Here is a 22,956-nt window from a genome sequence, read left to right on the forward strand (position 1 = left end):
GGATCGGCTGCCTCTGCCCGAAGGACGCTAAGTCATGATCAGGGGTCCTGCAGGGTTCTATTGTGGGTCCACTAATTTCTTTTTAACATTTTTCTAACTATGATTTTTTTATTTTTACTTTACTTTAGACTTATAATTATAATTATACTTAATTATTATTTTTATAATCATACAGATGATAACACCTTATCGCATTTAGAAGTAAATTTAAGAAGTAAAACTTTATTTTGCATCTTTTACTGTACGTGTATCATCAACGATGATATTATAACATACGAAATCACCACCAAACCCTAAGGAGCATAGATATTGACTGTTTATAATAGCAGCGACTGTATACCTAATGGTACCGACTATATACCCAATGGTAGCGACTATATTCCCAATGGTATCGAATACATATCCAATGGTATCGACTATATACCCAATGATATCGACAATTGTAGCGACTATATACCCAATAGTATCGACTATATACCCAATGGTATCGACTATATACCCAAATGGTATCGACTATATACCCAATGATATCGACTATATACCCAATGGTATCGACTGTATACATGTACCCAATGGTATCGACTTTATACCCAATGGTATCGACTATATTCCCAATTATAGTAGCGACTGTAACTTCAGTTTTGCTACATTGTATATATATAGTCCAGGGTGGGTATTACGATAGTGATAGTAATCCCTGGATTACTCGAAGATGCTTAAAATTGAGATTTGTTGCATTGTGTTTCTCTACGTAATAAAATTGAAAAAATAATGAAACAATGTAAACTGACATAACGAAGTGAAATAATAAATTCTGGGAAAGTGCATGTTCATGAAAGCATCGGAATGTAGGATTTTGTAGCATGTGTTCATGTAAGAGCTACTCCCAGACCCCTCGCCTGATTTTTATATAATAATCATGAATCGGTCCCTGGATTCAAAGGATTAAATAAAAATAAGGATTAAAAAGTGAAAAGGATTCGTCACAGTCTGTCTCCTTACATAACTAAACACCACACAAGACGCATATGAACCGGAGATAAAAAAAAGAACCCACATTTTTTCTCAAAAAATACTTGTTTGAAACACTTTTGACTAATGTAAATTTCATTGTGTCTGTTCCTTGCTGTAAGGACCGAAGGTTCAAATAAAAAAAAACATGTCGTGAATTTTTCGTCTCCTCTGCTAGATACGTCCTTGATAAAAATATTAAGGATTTGTTTTTCAAAATTCCGGATAATGCTTTTCATTTGACTTCTATTTTGTACGCTATTATTTACATCCGGTCGTTTATTTACTTCCGCATTATTCACCAGTGTATATCATCTGGCCACGGTGTGTTCCTTTTTTCATGATATATAGGACATTTCTTTGATTGGTGTCAATTTGCGGTTTGTCGTCTAGATTTAGGATGTCCACTTTAAAAGTTTATATGAACTGTCATGAACCAGGTTGTGTTACGAAGCCATAAAGGCGAATACCTCCCAGGTGAAGATATTTACGGGTAAGCATGCAGATTTACCAGGTTTGGTACAACCCTGCATGTGGGTGACAGTTACCCATTTGAGTAACAGTTACCTTTTTTGAGTAATTATATAATCAATAAGTTACGCAAATGAGGAAATTTGTGAAAGAAAAATGCACGAAGTTGTTTTAGACTTTTTTATCAAAAAAGGGCGTAGTAATTCTGACATGGCACCACTACTAACATAATTTATGAATTATTTATTTTATTTTCACATAATTCCTCATTTGGGTAACTTGGGTACTGAAAAGGGTTACTGTTACCAATATGCAGGGTTGTGCCCAACCTGTTAACTACCTTGTACATGTACATTAATAAGGGTAGTGTTGGGCCTAGCTCAATGTGTTTGCTACTGTTTATGTAGCTTTATTTATCATAAAAGATTCCACTATACGTAATAGTGGAATCAGAACTTCCCCAACCTGTAGCCTACACTAGTACTCCTGCACTGTACATGTAACTGTGTAAACTTATTTAGGTTGGGGACACTCCAGTATATGCAACTGTGTAAGCTTACATGTTATATACACAATATAATTATAATCACTTGACTGTGACTCCACCAGTAACCGTGAAGGAATCAACAAAGTGTGTCGCTTTCAGCGAAACCAAGTAAGTAACTTGGCAATTTGCTTTCGTTTTGAAGGTCATAATGGTTACAGGATAAACAGAATACATGGTTAGTATCTTACAATACAAGTTTTATTTTGGTACTAACCATGTATTCTCTATGTACTGTATGTAGTCATGAGTATACATAGTTACCTGTAAATTATCACATTGTATTTAATAAGAAAACTATGCATACACGTATACATTTGTATGGATTTGTGTCTTGATCAGCAGTTACACATACATGCATGATGTAATGTAGAGAGTAACATTAAAATGTGGTCATGGATCCCATATGTTTATGTTTTTCAGAGTTGTTTACTTAAATGTAGTAAGTACAACAACTGGAAGTGGTATTCGTCTGAAATTTCAAGGTTGTGAACATTGTAAGTATCAATAATATATACATGTATATAAAGTTAATGTTTAGATTTTTAAGATATCTTAATTTATTTTAAACAATTTCACCTTTAACCTGACCTTATTGAAATTACAAGCTTGTGATTTGGTTTAACATACAAATAGTGTACCTTCAAACACAAAATATTTCAGTAAATGAAAAATTATGAATAAAGAGTTTCCACAAATGAATTTGAATCAAGGGAATGAAATTAAGAATTAAGCTTTAATTAGGATTCTTGTATTTAAAAGTTGGTTGAGACAATTAAAAAATAATGGGAAATTAAAGTAAAAGTGAAATTGAATAGCAAATGGTATTTTTCCAAATTATGGTCACCTTCGCGCTAAGAGGAATTTCCCTTTAGCTCAGTCAGTAGAGCGGTTGACCAGTAAGTCCGGGGGGGGGGGGGGCGTGTTCGAGCCTGGCTGCCGGCACACTACACTCGCCCTGTTACACATACAATATTTTTTATGTTGCAGTTGTATATAGACTTGGAAATCCACCAGAGGAAGAAAAGTTTGAAGCCAAGAAATACTATTTGGATTATCCTGACATTGATCTGTATAAAAGTCAAGGTAACTTATCTCTGAATCTACATGATGTCATATAATTATGAAAATAATATAACATGTGCATAGTTCTTTACACTGGGTGTTCCATAAATAGGGTCTTATATCTCAGATGAAATATGGTCCCCTTGTAAAATTAGAATGCACTTTCAAAAAAAGATACCTGTATTTAATGTTTTTATACTTGATGAAATTTTATGGTCATTATTATAGCAAAAATGAATATGATAATTAATAATTTGATAAATTATATTAGATTGTACATAATATAGTATGGCAGGAATATAGGCGTTAATATGCCTGATGTACCCAATATACTTCAAAGAACAAAGTCGGATGATGCTAAACAAAATGAAGCCAATCTATTTTGATAAAGTTATGACCCCATGCTTTATAAAAAAAATATACACACCAGTATTTTCATTTGATAAACTTTCATTACAATCATTATTGTATTGGGTTTTTTTTCACAGATATTTTCATGTTAGGAAGTTATGTCTTTCCATTCAGAATTCGCCTACTAACTGAAATTCCTGGTAAGTATAAATCTTGTGTTCAAAATTTGATTTGATTTGATTTTTTTTTTTAATGAAAAATTGAAAAAAAACTGTGTTTGCTTTGTACAGCCGGGTAGATGTCAACCTCAATGGTTTTTAAATATTTTCATACTAAATAAAAAAATATTTAATAATGATTTAACATTTTTACTATTAAATATGTCACTTCTAAATGAGAGGATACATAAAGATTTAAAATGTATTCCAAATTGGTGTTTTTGGCAGGTTTTTTTAAGTTAATTAACACTACATAGTAAGAGTTTCTGCTATCACAAGGAGACACAATATAACTCAGACATCTAAAACACAAGCAATATCAGTTAGTGTATCACCAAAATGAATGTTTCACAGTAGGGAGATGAGCCTTAAATGATCTTAGCTGTTGATAGAACATTAATCCTATAAATGAGGAGATAATTGATATGTCATATAGACATTAATATATCTTACATTATGTTTTAATCCCAGCCTCCTTTGAAGCCAGTGGAGTAGGTAAAGACTGTAGCTGGACGGCCAAGGTGACATACACACTAACAGCAGAGGTGATAGACGCTTCAAATATTAATGTAAGTGATAAGAAAAAGTAAAATTTTAAAATAATCAATACAATTTACTATTGATTGTCCTACATTCTTACCCATTACATTTAACATAAATGTATCTGTTAATTAAGTATAATGATATTGTCTATAGAAATAATTAAAATTACAATTAATTTATTGGAATAGGTTTTTAACTGATTTGCACAACTATTTGAATATCATACAAATATAATTGGCATACATGCAGGACACTGCACTCATGCAGTTGAGTATTGACATCATAATTATGAAAATGCAGATTTAACTCCTTCATATTTGTAGTATGTACTGAAAACTTTGACTAATTTTTTATTAAGAAACTATCAGGTTTGCAAGAACAAAATGTCTTTAGCGTCATACATAGTATGTACCAGTATGTTAAAACAGATTTAAGGTGATTTTGATAAGATATCACCGAAACTCTGTAATATATTTAGTATCTATGTATACATAGACTTGCCATCAGTCTCTAGAATCACGGCTTGTCTCTACTTATGTATGATTCTAAACTTAGTTTCAAACTAGGGGAGATAATCTAGTATTAGAACTTGAATGAAAAATTCTTATCGACAACTTACAGTCTGGTGTCAAGTCTAATATTTACAAATGAATGTAAGTTTGATGTTGATTGTATTTCTTTTTTGTGTGGTACAGACTACACAGACTATAGTTGTATACCATCCGGTGGGCCGAACAGAAGGATCTCTCACTCCAAAGGCTGTCACTGGCAGACTGGATATTCCACACTTCCTATTTTTCAAGAAATCTCTCTTTGTCACAGCCAAGTAAGTTTTTCAATGTATGAGATGTATAAATCTTACTTAACAAATGTTTCTTCTTTTCAGTGTTTGGAGTTTTACGTGAAAGTTCTACTGATAATAAATGCTGGACACTTTTCCCCTCTCCCTGTCTCGTACAAGTGACTTTCCATTTCCGATGCTACAGCGGTTACTATCACTGATGATATATCAATCCCTGGACTATCTCATAGTAAAACTAAAGGCAACATAAGACTGCATGGCTTGAAGTTGGGAGTCACTTTCTCTGTAATTTTCGAAGGAAGCCTTTGCAGGCCTGTGATTGGTCAATTTTTCCCTCCTGAGCTGCTTTCAATTTTGTTATGACATAATCCAGAGGGGGATATATAATGACAGTGATAGTAACTCCTAGAGTATTGAGGATAGTGACTATTCAGAGACACACAATTCCACGTAATTGTCATGTAAGTCATCTGAAAAGTTCAATTAGAACAAAAGTGAGTGATACCTGATAAACTAATTCAATTATTCAAATGATTAGAAACTAATAATCTTATAAAAATTCATAAAAGGATGTGTTTGTCAATTTTGTCAAACTAAATTTTGTCAATTTTTCCAAGTGAAAGTTCATCAAAAAGTTTAGTTGGCTTCTGAGAAAACTTTTCCTGTTGACAGACATTACATTGTTGTTAAAAAAGTTTCCTCTTGACGACTTGAACTGAAATCTTACTAGATTAATGAATTAAGAGACTCATGAAAATTTCATACACACCTGTTGATCACATAATAAAAGAAGCATTGAAAAATTGATTGTTGTTATATTTATTGTTTGTTTGTAAAGGATTTGTAACTTTTATTTATGAATATAAAAATTAGTCTGAACAAAGATTCCCTTTCATCCACAGACTGCAGCGGAGTATCCACCATACTGGGGATGGAATGAAAGTGAGAATTATCGTAACAAATCAGACAAACAAGGATGTTAGCAGCATTGTGGTACGCCTGATAAGGGAGATAACTTTTGTAGCTAAAGGTGGACTATCTGGATCTAAAATGTGTAAAGATAACAGTATACAGGAGACTCGGGACCGAATCTTTATCTGTCCGGAGAAAGGACCATTTACAGTACAAGATATACCAGTGGAGGGATGTCTGGCGCAAGTACTTAACAGGTAAATGTTGTTCATGTATATCTGCCATTGTACCTAACATATTTAATCACTAGTGGACCCAGTTGTTTAAATGGTGATTAGTATAGCTTAATCATATGATCAGTGAAATTTTCATTTTTCATTTGCTGCGAAAACCTGTGATTTCATCTTCTCTAAAGTTAGGTACAAAATGTACACAAGAAATTAAGAAAGAATTATTAAGCTACAACTTCAAAAGAAACTAGAACTGTAAGTTGATGCCTGTCTAAAACAAAGCTGTCAAGTTTCATTGAGATTGATCCAGTAGTTTAGAAGGAGTTGTTAGGACAAATTTTGAAACATTTGGATAGTGACCTGGTTATATTACCATGACAACCAAAATTTGGACAAATGAAAACCTGCATGCACATCCTGACATGGTTCTCAACAATGTTGCCAAGTTTCATTGAAATCATTCCTTTAGTTTAGGTGAATTGTCCAGAAAAAACTTTGAGGTTAGTTATATTGAATATATGTGTGATTACCAGCAATGCTGAAATAATAATTTAAGGTTCATATGTATTTTACTGAAAAAAATCTTGAGTGAAAACAATCCTTGTTTATCTCAATTTAGTACTGAAATGATCTGGATTGAGTACAAAATATTGACATCTGATACTTTAAGTATTCCTTGATTTTTAAGCAGGGGATTGGACAACTTCATTGTACCACTTAAAGAGTCGAAGGATCCACATTTACCAATCCCTTCTTCTGTCTCAGGGCACCATATACAGGTAAATACATGTACAAATACAGTACCTGCACATACATGTTGATACACACATGTAACTTATTTACATAAGGTAATTACTTTCACATACAGGTAGATACCAATATTACCATCACATATATGTTCAAGTAATCATAGACAAGTAAATAATATTACATACAGGTAAGCATAGTCACATACAGATAGTTTAATAAATCAAATACAGGTAAATATCACTGAAATACATGTACACGGTAAATAGCACAATACATGTAAATAGTATTGCATATAAAAAAATAACACTGCATAAATATTATTGCATATAGAAAAATAACACTGCATAGTTACATACATGTATCTTGTCACATATACATGTATATTTACAGGTAAAAGCATTGCATATATTAAGTAAACTGCAAATAGAGGTTATAATAACACATACAGCTTAAAACTACAACAATTAAATAGGTATCATCAACAGGTATATAATTATTATCATGTACATTGTCAGGTAAAATCATCAAATGCTGGTAAAAGAATTAAAATTATTAGTACCAATTTGAATAATTAATAAATCTATGATACACATCCACAAAATGAGAAAAGCTGTGTTGTCCAGTTTTCAACTACGGGTTGTCTCCCCTTCAGTGCTTTTCCAACACGTAAATCCTCCCCTAACCAGAACATACATAAAATGAAACACGATTAAAATAAGCGATGTTTAAAACCATAATTATGGATATATAATCATGAAACATTTTAGAAATATCTTTAATTTATTAAAGGGACAATTCACTCAGGCTAATTCTTTAACATAACCAAGAAGTGAAATATGGTATAAATGTATTGTTCTATATTTCTTATGAAACAAATAACGTTAAACATTGACAAATTCCACGTCATTGTTAAGTATTTTAATTAATATCGTTGAAATATCAAATCGTTGATCAATACGATTAAGCAGGTAGAATATGGGCGCTGTACCTATACCCGAGCCAAAGTCACGCACATTAAACAAATGAACTACATAACCACTGCGAAGGTGATAAAATGATTTTGAGGCAAGATAATTCACCTAATAAGGTAAACACACCACTGTCAGAGCGATTTGAGCAGTTATAGACAAAAGTTGCATTACTCTACGAGCAAGGGAAGGGTTCGGTATACAAGATGTTTGACCACAATGTGTAATGGCCGACAGCGAGCGAGTTTGAAAATTTCACACACATATCACCACCATGGGTTTTCAGGCACATCACAGTAAAACCGACTGATCTAAATTCCATTAGAACTGGGTTTTTTCCGATATATGTACAAATTTTAATGTTCTCTTAGAATGAATTGTCCCTTTAACATGACCAAATTATTTCAAAAAGCCAAATACGTTAGATGTGTTTTGAAAATTGATGTTAACTGTACACTTTCATTAACTGTATAGTTGCATTTATAAGCTGGGGATTAAATTTTGATATTATTGCGTCAAATTAATTTTCAAGAAACTTAACCTGAGAATATAATGGAAAGATTGACAAGAATTCAAACTGTTAAAAATTCACAGTGTGCGAACATTTCTACCCATAAATAAGTATTAAAGACAAAACAAACAACTATACAATATATCACCTTTTTTCCAGTGTCGATACGTGGTGGAGATATTAGTTCGACTAGACGGCAATGCTAGTCTGGTCACAACCGTCCCTGTACCCTGTATCTGGCACCAGAAAAACCAACAGGTACATTTTTTATGTAATTTATTCATTCTTAAGTTAATGCTGGCTTCATTAACTTCATCTGATTATGTATGGTATCGTCATGCCAGTAATATTGAAGTGCAGATTGAACAAAAATATTTGAACATATTTTCTATCAATGTGAAGGGAATGATTATGATGCAGAAGAAAATATCAGCCATATCGATATTAACAAAATTTAAATGTTAGTTTGTCATGCAAAACGTTATGTTTTGTAGTGGGAAATAAAGGGAAGTGTGGCCGGTGATAACTTGTAGGCAAGTTAAAAGATCGTCCTATATCTGTTTGTTTTTGTAATTAAAAGAACAGAGTGCCAATGACATTTAGTAGCCAAGTGTCAAAAGGTATGCATTGTAGAGGAATACATATGTATCATTATGTACAAGAACGACGTTATTTTGCAGACGAAATAAAAAGAATAACGTTCAAATATCAACAATATTGTCATCCAGATTTAAATTCTATTATAACATAAATATGATGAGTATAAAACACAGGCTGACACAAAGACCCAGAAAGAATAGCAGAATCAGATTAAAATTACATCATCGGTAAAATCGTTCAAACAAGCAAAATCTATTCTAAGTGAGAATTCTCAAATGTAAATCACATGGTATGCGAACATGTCTGACCATTTTTGCAAATGATTATATACCGATAACATCATGACTAACGACTGTGAAACTAAGTATTCAACCTGCATCAACAAACCTTGTGTAAATATAATTTTACGCACAATATTCAATATGTCACAAAAGTCAGATCACTGGAATTAAAACCAAGAATGTTCGGTCAACTGGTATATAGACTGTCATAGTTAAAAAGTTAACATTTCGTGAAGTTAAATCACAATGTTTGTCGCACAGTTTATTTCAAGCTGTGGAGATGATGGTGCGCTTGAATAAAGCTCAAGAAGGACAACTGTCACTGAAATGACTTTGAATCTCTAATTTCTAAATTTTGCATCGTTTCATCCTATCAACATGTTAAAATCTGAACTTAGTCTTTTGTAGAGGACAAATTTGAACAAAAACAAATGTTGTGTATACATTGTATCTGAAGCGAAAATATTTTATATGGAACAAAGGCTAGAAAATATTTTTGGAGGGAAAGATAGAATTAGGATAAAATAAACACTGTAGTTGGAAGGTATGAGATACTGTATAGCCGGTTATGTTTACGGGTTAAAATTTTCGATGTTTAAGAAAACTTAATTGTAAGAGTTCTTCATTTTCGTGACCTGGCTTTAAAGTGAACAGTCGGGCAAGGATGGCTAAAGTCGGTAAAAATGGTGTGAATGTATCCAATATAATTTCATATGAAATTGAAAAATAAATTCTCTCGTCAAAATCTGTCTGCGTACGAAGAAATTAATTTAAAGTATAGGAATCCTAAATCGTCCTCCCGGCTGACTATGTCCGTGGTTACATTTCCACGCAGCCTCGCTTTCAATGATTCCAACTTTTCTTTATTTCAATGGTCAGAACTGGGAAACGTAAGCAGAACTTGACCGTCGTATTAATATGTGAGAACTTTTGGAAGGCCAATGAACGCATTTAGACTGATTTTCTTTGCCCGACTATTCACTTTAAGAGCATAATATGATTCTCATTTTTTGATATTTCGCGGATGGATATTTCGTTATGATACATGTAACAAAGTCTCACGAAATCGCGAAAATATTATTCCAACGAAGATAACCGGCTTTACGGTATATGATATATTGTGGATTTACTAATTATAGTATATAACGTGATAGATGAAATAGATGACACGGTCATGATGTTGCAGAAAATGATTAGTAACACATTACTATGTTATGATTAAGAAGTTAGATTTATGATATTGATTATTGTAATTAGATACACTAACCTTAGTATACTTACACGTACGTCTTGTTAGAGGGCTCGCGGATCAGGTATCACGATGAAGGATACTCACCCCTGAAGATACATTTAGACTCTTCTAAATCAAAGACTAGGCCAGTTCATTATGAAATGTCGGGGGTGAATGAGTAAATCATGTTAGTATTGACGTTACAGTGGCTGGACCAGGCCATACCAGATTGGGTATACAATACGGAGGTGATGCTGTCAGAATCTCCCTTCAGCGTCCCGGAGAATCTCCTCAGTGAGTTACACCACATTTATACTGTCATTCTAGACTATAATTATAACCCTGACCATCACACTATCGTTATTGTAACTCTGTGGAGGTTTCTAAGAAAACGTCCTTGATCGAGATACTATTACCAACTTACATAATCAGTATATATGTTTGTACTGTAACCCATGCCAACGCCCTTTCCCGTGCGATTTACTTTCGCAAATTTCTTGATCCAAGTAAATAAGCAAAATTTTTTTTCTTCGCGAATTAACATCTTCACTATTTATATTGATAAAAAATTCCATTCAATTTTTATATCCGCGAATGTTAATTTTCTCGAACATGCTTTGATAAGGAAATCGCAAAATTTCCGTTCGTCAGGTATGAGTCGAAGCTTTTACTGGCATTCCTGGTATTACATCATTGTGTGAAACAATTTTTCTTCTATTCACTGAATGGCTTTTCTTTAGAAATCATACTCTACTTTAGATTTTATTGTGTTACTGTTAGCCAATTTCTTTTCGCGGCGATTGAATTTCGCGTTTTTGTATGCACTACTAATTCCCGGTGATTGAATTTCGCGTTTTTGTATGCACTACTAATTCCCGGTGATTGAATTTTGCGTTTTTGTATGCACTACTTATTCCCGGTGATTGAATTGAATTTCGCGTTTTTGTATGCACTACTTATTCCCGGCGATTGAATTTTGCGTTTTGTATGCACTACTAATTCTCCGCGATTGAATTTCGCGTTTTTGTAAGTACTACTAATTTCCGGTGATTGAATTGAATTTCGCGTTTGTGTATGCACTTCAAATTCGCGGCGGATAATTTCGCGAAATTGGATATTCAAATCCTCCAATTAATAGTACGTAAAAATTGTTTTATTGACCGTAACAATGACTTATCAAAATACCCATCTAGTAGTTTGATTAGCAACCATTGAATAATGCACGAAAGTTATGTCCACAGAACATAGCAATAAAGACGAATCCTTTCGTCAATGGCTAGCTCTTATCTGAAATTTAATACTACTAATTCTTCCCGTTTATGTCTTATTAAACATTACAGTCTAGACAATCTAATCTACAGCTGTGATGATGAAATAATTATCAATGTGTGCAAGTTCCTCTGTAGTCTTATTAATTGTCTGAACGCCTAACGTTACCATGACCTTACGTTATATTGACATAATGCCAATGTTGGTCTGTCTTATCTAATATCTCTTGTTTTGTAGATACTAAGGCGTTTGTCTGTCTTGTGTAATATTCCTTGTTTTGTAGACACTAAGACGTTTGTCTATCTTGTGTTATATCCCTTGTTTTGTAGACACTAAGGCGTTTGTCTATCTTATGTTATATCCTTTGTTTTGTAGACACTAAGGCGTTTGTCTATCTTGTGTTATATCCCTTGTTTTGTAGACACTAAGGCGTTTGTCTATCTTGTGTAATATCCCTTGTTTTGTAGACACTAAGCGTTTGTCTATCTTGTGTTATATCCCTTGTTTTGTAGACACTAAGGCGTTTTGTCTATCTTGTGTAATATCCCTTGTTTTGTAGACACTAAGGCGTTTTGTCTATCTTGTGTTATATCCCTTGTTTTGTAGACACTAAGGCGTTTGTCTATCTTGTGTTATATCCCTTGTTTTGTAGACACTAAGGCGTTTGTCTATCTTGTGTTATATCCCTTGTTTTGTAGACACTAAGGCGTTTGTCTATCTTGTGTTATATCCTTTGTTTTGTAGACACTAAGGCGTTTGTCTATCTTGTGTTATATCCTTTGTTTTGTAGACACTAAGGCGTTTGTCTATCTTGTGTTATATCCCTTGTTTTGTAGACACTAAGGCGTTTGTCTATCTTGTGTTATATCCCTTGTTTTGTAGACACTAAGGCGTTTGTCTATCTTGTGTTATATCCCTTGTTTTGTAGACACTAAGGCGTTTGTCTATCTTGTGTTATATCCCTTGTTTTGTAGACACTAAGGCGTTTGTCTATCTTGTGTTATATCCCTTGTTTTGTAGACACTAAGGCGTTTGTCTATCTTGTGTTATATCCTTGTTTTGTAGACACTAAGGCGTTTGTCTATCTTGTGTTATATCCTTTGTTTTGTAGACACTAAGGCGTTTGTCTATCTTGTGTTATATCCCTTGTTTTGTAGACACTAAGGCGTTTGTCTATCTTGTGTTATATCCCTTGTTTTGTAGACACTAAGGCGTTTGTCTATCTTGTGTTATATCCCTTGTTTTGTAGACACTAAGGCGTTTGTCTATCTTGTGTTATATCCTTTGTTTTGTAGACACTAAGGCGTTTGTCTATCTTGTGTAATATCCCTTGTTTTGTAGACACTAAGGCGTTTGTCTATCTTGTGTTATATCCCTTGTTTTGTAGACACTAAGGCGTTTGTCTATCTTGTGTTATATCCCTTGTTTTGTAGACACTAAGGCGTTTGTCTATCTTGTGTTATATCCCTTGTTTTGTAGACACTAAGGCGTTTGTCTATCTTGTGTAATATCCCTTGTTTTGTAGACACTAAGGCGTTTGTCTATCTTGTGTTATATCCCTTGTTTTGTAGACACTAAGGCGTTTGTCTATCTTGTGTTATATCCCTTGTTTTGTAGACACTAAGGCGTTTGTCTATCTTGTGTTATATCCCTTGTTTTGTAGACACTAAGGCGTTTGTCTATCTTGTGTTATATCCTTGTTTTGTAGACACTAAGGCGTTTGTCTATCTTGTGTTATATCCCTTGTTTTGTAGACACTAAGGCGTTTGTCTATCTTGTGTTATATCCCTTGTTTTGTAGACACTAAGGCGTTTGTCTATCTTGTGTTATATCCCTTGTTTTGTAGGACACTAATCGGCGTTTGTCTATCTTGTGTTATATCCCTTGTTTTGTAGACACTAAGGCGTTTGTCTATCTTGTGTAATATCCCTTGTTTTGTAGACACTAAGGAGTTTGTCTATCTTGTGTTATATCCCTTGTTTTGTAGACACTAAGGCGTTTGTCTATCTTGTGTTATATCCCTTGTTTTGTAGACACTAAGGCGTTTGTCTATCTTGTGTTATATCCCTTGTTTTGTAGACACTAAGGCGTTTGTCTATCTTGTGTTATATCCCTTGTTTTGTAGACACTAAGGCGTTTGTCTATCTTGTGTTATATCCCTTGTTTTGTAGACACTAAGGCGTTTGTCTATCTTGTGTTATATCCCTTGTTTTGTAGACACTAAGGCGTTTGTCTATCTTGTGTTATATCCCTTGTTTTGTAGACACTAAGGCGTTTGTCTATCTTGTGTTATATCCCTTGTTTTGTAGACACTAAGGCGTTTGTCTATCTTGTGTTATATCCCTTGTTTTGTAGACACTAAGGCGTTTGTCTATCTTGTGTAATATCCCTTGTTTTGTAGACACTAAGGCGTTTGTCTATCTTGTGTAATATCCCTTGTTTTGTAGACACTAAGGCGTTTGTCTATCTTGTGTATATCCCTTGTTTTGTAGACACTAAGGCGTTTGTCTATCTTGTGTAATATCCCTTGTTTTGTAGACACTAAGGCGTTTGTCTATCTTGTGTTATGACACTAAATATCCCTTGTTTTGTAGACACTAAGGCGTTTGTCTATCTTGTGTTATATCCCTTGTTTTGTAGACACTAAGGCGTTTGTCTATCTTGTGTTATATCCTTTGTTTTGTAGACACTAAGGCGTTTGTCTATCTTGTGTTATATCCCTTGTTTTGTAGTAGACACTAAGGCGTTTGTCTATCTTGTGTTATATCCTTTGTTTTGTAGACACTAAGGCGTTTGTCTATCTTGTGTTATATCCTTGTTTTGTAGACACTAAGGCGTTTGTCTATCTTGTGTTATATCCTTTGTTTTGTAGACACTAATTCGTTTGTCTATCTTGTGTTATATCCTTGTTTTGTAGACACTAAGGCGTTTGTCTATCTTGTGTTATATCCTTTGTTTTGTAGACACTAAGGCGTTTGTCTATCTTGTGTTATATCCCTTGTTTTGTAGACACTAAGGCGTTTGTCTATCTTGTGTTATATCCTTTGTTTTGTAGACACTAAGGCGTTTGTCTATCTTGTGTTATATCCCTTGTTTTGTAGACACTAAGGCGTTTGTCTATCTTGTGTTATATCCCTTGTTTTGTAGACACTAAGGCGTTTGTCTATCTTGTGTTATATCCTTTGTTTTGTAGACACTAAGGCGTTTGTCTATCTTGTGTTATATCCCTTGTTTTTGTAGACACTAAGGCGTTTGTCTATCTTGTGTTATATCCCTTGTTTTGTAGACACTAAGGCGTTTGTCTATCTTGTGTTATATCCTTTGTTTTGTAGACACTAAGGCGTTTGTCTATCTTGTGTTATATCCTTTGTTTTGTAGACACTAAGGCGTTTGTCTATCTTGTGTTATATCCCTTGTTTTGTAGACACTAAGGCGTTTGTCTATCTTGTGTTATATCCTTTGTTTTGTAGACACTAAGGCGTTTGTCTATCTTGTGTTATATCCTTTGTTTTGTAGACACTAAGGCGTTTGTCTATCTTGTGTTATATCCTTTGTTTTGTAGACACTAAGGCGTTTGTCTATCTTGTGTTATATCCCTTTGTTTTGTAGACACTAAGGCGTTTGTCTATCTTGTGTTATATCCCTTGTTTTGTAGACACTAAGGCGTTTGTCTATCTTGTGTTATATCCTTGTTTTGTAGACACTAAGGCGTTTGTCTATCTTGTGTTATATCCTTTGTTTTGTAGACACTAAGGCGTTTGTCTTCTTGTGTTATATCCTTTGTTTTGTAGACACTAAGGCGTTTGTCTGTCTTGTGTTATATCCCTTGTTTTGTAGACACTAAGGCGTTTGTCTATCTTGTGTTATATCCCTTGTTTTGTAGACACTAAGGCGTTTGTCTATCTTGTGTTATATCCTTTGTTTTGTAGACACTAAGGCGTTTGTCTATCTTGTGTTATATCCTTTGTTTTGTAGACACTAAGGCGTTTGTCTGTCTTGTGTTATATCCCTTGTTTTGTAGACACTAAGGCGTTTGTCTATCTTGTGTTATATCCCTTGTTTTGTAGACACTAAGGCGTTTGTCTATCTTGTGTTATATCCTTGTTTGTAGACACTAAGGCGTTTGTCTATCTTGTGTTATATCTTTGTTTTGTAGACACTAAGGCGTTTGTCTATCTTGTGTTATATCCCTTGTTTTGTAGACACTAAGGCGTTTGTCTATCTTGTGTTATATCCCTTGTTTTGTAGACACTAAGGCGTTTGTCTATCTTGTGTTATATCCCTTGTTTTGTAGACACTAAGGCGTTTGTCTATCTTGTGTTATATCCCTTGTTTTGTAGACACTAAGGCGTTTGTCTATCTTGTGTTATATCCCTTGTTTTGTAGACACTAAGGCGTTTGTCTATCTTGTGTTATATCCCTTGTTTTGTAGACACTAAGGCGTTTGTCTATCTTGGTATATCCTTGTTTTGTAGACACTAAGGCGTTTGTCTTCTTTTTAATATTCCTTGTTTTGTAGACACTAAGGCGTTTGTCTATCTTGTGTTATATCCTTTGTTTTGTAGACACTAAGGCGTTTGTCTATCTTGTGTTATATCCCTTGTTTTGTAGACACTAAGGCGTTTGTCTATCTTGTGTTATATCCCTTGTTTTGTAGACACTAAGGCGTTTGTCTATCTTGTGTATATATCCTTGTTTTGTAGACACCTGTTTTGACCTAAGGCGTTTGTCTGTCTTGTGTTATATCCCTTGTTTTGTAGACACTAAGGGTCTTGTGTTATATCCTTGTGTTTTTAGCACTAATCCTTTGTTTTGTAGACACTAAGGCGTTTGTCTGTCTTGTGTTATATCCCTTGTTTTGTAGACACTAAGGCGTTTGTGTATCTTGTGTAATATCCCTTGTTTTGTAGACACTAAGGCGTTTGTCTGTCTTGTGTTATATCCCTTGTTTTGTAGACACTAAGGCGTTTGTCTATCTTGTGTAATATCCCTTGTTTTGTAGACACTAAGGAGTTTGTCTTTCTTTCCTAATATCCCTTCTTTTGTAGATATTAAGGCGTTTGTCTGAAGTGTGTAATATTACTTGTTTTGTAGATGCCGAGGCGTTTGCGGGTATTCCACGATTCCAAGCGCTGACAAATCCTAGCTGACGATGTATCAAGTTTTATTCTAAATATTGTATCGGTAACATGATTCTCCCTATGCATCCTGACAATTGGACCACTAAGGAATCCAAGGAACTCGGAAGGTGCTGTGGATACTCTCTCTATAATTTGACATTGAATTAGTCACTCACAGCGTTGAACAGGATCATCTAGAGTTCCAATATCATGAAATTTAATACTGTAGAACCTGTCTATAAAGCTCATCTAAGAAAGAATGAATTTATAGCAAGGGGACCTTCATTAACGTATGTTAAGTTGTGTTGAAATTGGTCATTTTGGACCATTGAAAAGTGGTCTTATAATTTCGACTGTCTTTATTCAATGATATTTGCTCAGGCAGGTTTTTCTGTACCTGAAATATACCACCTATGTGCATACCCTGATGGTACAGCATGGGTCGTGCCATTGTTCTGTTCGAAAGTAATGTCTTGTGTTAAAAATTAGTTATATTGTCGAGATAATATCACGAAACATGTACCAATAATGTAGCAAAGATTAAATTATTGTGATAATGTTATCAAAATGTTGATTCAAGCTGCATCATATTGCATAAAATATATTTATGTAATTTGCAGTTTTATTTCAAACGAATGTTGTTGTTTTATGTCGGAACATACTGCAACAGTAACGTTTTGTCTCGCAATCAAATTTTATGGAAAATTAATTTTGAAAACGTTAACGCAATGGTGATTTCGTCCATTATCAATATCTCTATTGCAACAACAGGAACGAAATACTAACGAGCTGCTGAATAGGTACGTTTGTAAACTGTATACATCTGCACTGCCGTTGTATCTTTAATAGGTTGCTTTATAGGCTTAAAATGTTATGTTTTACATTAATGACTCTTCTTCATAATTGTATACTCCAGATTAATAGCAATAGCACTCGGATTAGGGAGCACTGTGTTACCAGAATCGTTAATGGTTATTCAAGATTTAGTGGTGTTATCAAACTGTTCTGTACTTTACGTTATAGGACAATCGATGTCTATGATATGTGTACAGTTGTATTTCTCTTTGCTGAACCATACATGCAATATTTTACGATGATCTTCATATATACTGACTCTTTAATTGAAAAAAGAAGGCAGTGTATCTATGGTCTACATTTACAGTAACAACAAAAAAATGGTGTTAAATAGATGTCAAAGATTAAAGGCTCACTACATTTCCGAAAAAAATATTACCACAAATAACAATTATGCATCTTTCACATCTATATTGGTGACTTTTGATTCAAGGTCAACAACAACTTTTATTAGTATTTCAGTACAAAATTCTCTGGGTTATTTGCTTTTTGTTTGCAATAACTGACTAATCGTAAATGTTACCGTTTAGCTAACGAATAGTTGTTGGTGACATTTTTCATCAGTGGACTTTCCATTTGTGTAAGTTTTTTTATGCTTGATAAAATGTATCTCTATATTTCCCCATGGCTAATTGTTACATACTGAATAGCGCTTTGAATTTTGCGGGAGTCAAATTTCGTGGTACACTAACTCCTATATAATTCACGGATCTATAAAATATGTCAATGTCAGTGACTTTTAAAATATTTGTCTTGTTTAAGATTAACGTATAATAGTAGAAATCAAAATTTAGCGTAAATAACAAATACAGCGAAATTTAACTTCTATACAGTAATTGGTTTTTATTTTCTCTCATTGTACAAACCTGTTATTCATAAGTGCCTTACTTGCTATTTTTATTCTGTACTTATACTAAATGTATAGTTGCTTATATTCGCATTGGCTTTAATTTTGCGAATTACATGTAACACTACTTTGCGAAAATTGATACCTCCCGAAATTGTTTAGTAATCATAGTTTTACATATCACACCCTGTCACGTGAACGACGATTTTAAAGGCTACAGAGGTGATTCGCATAAAAAGTTGCATAACATAAATCGCGAAATTTTACACCCACGAAATTTATCAATTAAACAGTACCGAGCAACTAATATAAACCGTTTAAAATGTAAGTTATATACTTACCATAGTCCACTTGTCTTTCCGCTTAACGTTGTGAGATCCATGTCTTTGATTGTTTTATAGTTTAGTTTTGTTGGTAACGGGCATTTTCATTGGCTTAAAAAATACTTTATTTGCCCATAAAGGAAAAAATGGCGTGGTCGTTGTAACATTGCATCTGATATGCTCATGTGACGGCGTAGTGATTTCTTAGACAGAATAGTCCAAAAATGAATTTTGAATATTAAAGAGATTGTCTATTGTAAATTGAATTATATGGATTCATTTGAATATTTTTTATGTTTAGGAGATATAGTGTACTTTCATCATAACCCGCTTATTTAGAATACACTCAGATTTTTGTGTCATGTCTCCATTACATAAAAAATAATACCAACATGAATAGGATACAGTTTTCATCATTTCTTGTTTTAGCTGCATTGTATGTTTTGTTATTGCAATGGCAATGGAGATTAGACAACTACATATTAGAAACTACTTTTATTATTGACTGACATTTGGGGAGTATCGGCGTACTTAATGAAAGGAGATGCATTTCATTATCTGTTTTTGTTTTGTTAGCGTACATATATAACATGCATCAATGAGCATATGAAATAAAATTGACACAAAATGCTGAGAATATCGAAACCATTTTGTAAAGTATGCGGTATACGAAAATTATGCACGCTTTCCAGTACATTGATAACGCACTGGGATTGATGTGATATATGTAATAAGTTTGCCTGAATACTTGCGTTGTACTTAGTGTATGTGACTGGTGCATAACACATTCCATGCTTGGTAATTTCTAAATAATGTGTCAATTTAATAATTGTGCTTTTTGGTTGACCTTGTAACTCTATTTATACCTTTATGCAAACAAGAGGATAGACATTGAAGAGGCAATTCAGCTGTGACTGAAGTGTTTGAAACCACTTAAAAATGGGACTCATTCACGTACCACGTGGTTCTCGATGACTATTGTTTCTGTTGGTGATGGAATGACGTCAAATGACGTTATCGCGGGATAACGTCATTTCGGTGGTAAGATTACAAAGAGATATGTTCCATCACCACTGGAGATACATAAAATGTACTAGTCCCGCACAAACGTTATCGGGTATCACGTGGTACGTGAATTAGTCCCAATATCAAATACCATTCTTCCAATATAATCGAATTTAAGGCATCTGTTCAGTAATACACTGATATTTGAACTGCTGTGAATAGAGATGTAATTTTAATTAAAAACGGTTGTTATAAAGATGTGTATTACTATATATGTGATATTATTAAATAATGTGTTCAAGAATAATACAGTTTTATAGCAAGTATGTTATAAATTTGCGATGCCTTAAAAAGTTGTTTCAAATTCGTTGTTTAACTTATTATATATATTTTTAAAAGAAGTATTTTTATTAACCTTTCCGTGTATTTTGTGTCGTGGGCGATATTCATTACGGGCGTTTGACTTGTTGATGCACATCTATTGATTTATAAAAAAAAAATGAAAATGCCAAAAAGATGTTATTTTCTCACTTTTTCTGCACATGTTTGTATTTTAAATATGGACGCACATGTACATAATCGGTACGTACTTTTCTGCTTCTGTTTTTTTATCAACACAAACAAAGATGTTTATAGAATGTGTTTTTTTTATAATTTCCATTAATTTTCTGATACACATTTCATATATCATCGTTGTTGGAATGTTTGTGTTCATACTGGTGTAGCATCGAATGCACCAACGATATATATACATATACCAGGGTTCTGAACATAAGACCTGAGTGTATATTCATTTATTTATTTCTTAATCTGTTTTTCTTCTATAAACTGTATATATAGGGGTCAAAAAAGTAATATCAACAGGATTTTACAGATGACAAGGGATCCCATCAAACGTAAGTCGTAGGATAATTGACAATTTTTTGTACACACGGTTGGAATTACTTTTTTTCCCATACTGTATTATAAATCTCTTTCATATGTCGACATGAAGGATAGGGATTCTACCCGAGGGTCACAAAATGTAGTAAAACCCGAGGCTTACCGAGGGTTTTACAACATTTTGTTATTCTGAGGGTAGAATATTCATATCCTTCGTATCCACGTATGAAAGAGTATTTTTCTCTCATACCTCGACGTTTCATTGCAATTTTACTACTATGATTTCCCACCATTTTGAAATGAATTAGGGAAAAAAACGACTGTAAGTTAATTTTCCATACATGAAAGTTGCAGGATATTTTTAACGCAAATCCTATTGTTTGTATCCTAGTTTCTGAAAAAATGTTATAATTGTACATAGGAAATAGTGATTTTGTTGATGCCGTGTTGGTGGGTAGCCATGCAATACAGCCTCAGGCGACATGAGTGTATTGCCCTAGATCAGCCAGTATTACACGTGTAGGTATGAGAGAAATATATATATATTTATAAAGAAAGTTGTTATTGACCTGATTTTGTTGTACTTTTATATGGCAAAATCGACTCGCCTATGGCGACAAATGCTGTTTAAATATTTAGAAAATCACACCTGTAAACGTGTAACGTTAGTACTCTGTTTTTGGAACATTTGCCGGTAGGTGTTATATTGAGTGACACCAGAAGTGTAATTTATGTCAAGTGATTCGTTCTTTTGTTTTGTACTTTTAGCACTGTTTCCAATTATTTTGAAACTGTTTAATGAAAAGTGTTTCCGAAAAGCTGTCAAATTAATTTCTGAATGATGAAATTTAATTTATTTTTAAAATGACGCCGCTTTTAATTTGTGAAAATGAATATTAATGACTTCACTGGTGCTGCTAATTTAAACGAACTTTTGACGTTAAATCACTGTTAAATTTCTGAAGCCCATTTTGATAATCGGATATTGTGAAAGTTTTTTATCAACGCAAGCTCTTATCATGGCGTCATCTCTAATGATTGATTGCAATCGTATGTATCGATTAGAGATTTTTCTTTCATATCGATTAGAGATTGTCCTTCCATATCGATTTGAGATTGTTCTTTCATATCGATTTGATATTGTCCTTCCAATCGATTTGAGATTGTTCTTCCATATCGATTTGAGAATGCTCTTCATTGGCCGATACTGCTTTATATTTCTAGATTTTAAATATAAACTTTCATTACAAAATAATGTTCCATTCCGATTACCGTACATCTCACACTTTCTTATATTTGAATTATACAAAATGTATACTAAATGACAGTTTTCTTTGAAAATCGAATCTGAACGAATTTCTTTATTTAATTAATACTTTACAAAGTTTCTACTACAACATTGTATTTCATGTATTAAACAACTTTCACTGCTATGTCAATGCATGTTTTTATGATATTTCCGATAAGGAATGAAGCACCTTATAATTAGACTTAATTACGGCCTATCATTAGGGACCAAGAAAGCATTTAGAGCAATATATTTTCACATTACTTGTTACTACATTAGATAAACATATTTTTGATAAGGGGAAATGATGTATACACTGAACGATACAAGGAGTCATGCCTAATGGTATTATTCTTCTACTGAAATGTTTAAAATGTCTTTTATATTTTTTATATTTACACTGCACATGTTTTTGAATCGCTGACTATTATCAATAAACGGAAGTTTTACCTGTAAAGGTTTTGTTTTGTTCTTTTTCCGCTATTCATTTACAAATGGTGGTACGTCCGTTTAAAATGTAATTCAATTATTTCAATTTTTTCTATTTTTTAAGGGTCCTCCTTTCTGCCCTGTATTTCGCATATTTTGTTTTAGGATTGTTAAAATTCAGACAAACAATAACACTAGCCCACAGGCATTTAGGGATATGGTAAAGGTCTTCAATAATGTATCGTTAGTACAGAGCAAGCTACGCCATTTGGATGCTAACCGAATGACCAAAAAATACACAAACACTGTAATCAGCTTGTCAATTTAATGAATGCCTATAAAGTCAAAAGACATGACTCCCCATGGGGGCTGTAAGCCATGTTACGATTTCGACAAATTGAATCCCTAGGTACAAGTTTATAGCCGGTGCCATTGTCGCTTTTCAACGAA

General features: G+C 33.5%; 1 protein-coding gene across 2 annotated transcripts; it reads left to right on the forward strand.

The window, feature by feature from the left end:
• The first annotated feature begins 1,303 nt into the window (after positions 1–1,303).
• LOC138323513 (uncharacterized) lies at positions 1,304–22,534 on the forward strand. Of its 2 annotated transcripts, none has more exons than XM_069268166.1 (11): positions 1,304–1,504; positions 2,450–2,523; positions 3,017–3,112; positions 3,580–3,642; positions 4,132–4,229; positions 4,899–5,029; positions 5,908–6,174; positions 6,836–6,926; positions 8,536–8,634; positions 10,695–10,782; positions 16,852–22,534. In XM_069268166.1, exons 1-11 carry the CDS (start codon positions 1,443–1,445, stop codon positions 16,905–16,907), a joined length of 1,125 nt encoding a protein of 374 aa, XP_069124267.1. In that variant the 5' UTR covers positions 1,304–1,442; the 3' UTR covers positions 16,908–22,534. The 2 variants fall into 2 exon arrangements, with proteins under 2 accessions (XP_069124267.1, XP_069124268.1); XM_069268167.1 differs by having other exon boundaries at positions 6,839–6,926.
• Positions 22,535–22,956: the final 422 nt, after the last annotated feature.

This window comes from Argopecten irradians, chromosome 5, assembly GCF_041381155.1.
Source record: "Argopecten irradians isolate NY chromosome 5, Ai_NY, whole genome shotgun sequence".
Classification (NCBI taxonomy): Eukaryota; Metazoa; Mollusca; class Bivalvia; order Pectinida; family Pectinidae; genus Argopecten; species Argopecten irradians.

Bases quoted from the DNA above. Each gene is read 5' to 3' on its own strand.
- LOC138323513 (XM_069268166.1), top strand. From the start codon at position 1,443: ATGAACCAGGTTGTGTTACGAAGCCATAAAGGCGAATACCTCCCAGGT. The intron at 4,230-4,898 runs GTAAGTGATAAG...TGTGTGGTACAG, and splicing joins TAGACGCTTCAAATATTAAT to ACTACACAGACTATAGTTGT. The intron at 5,030-5,907 runs GTAAGTTTTTCA...TTTCATCCACAG, and splicing joins TCTCTCTTTGTCACAGCCAA to ACTGCAGCGGAGTATCCACC.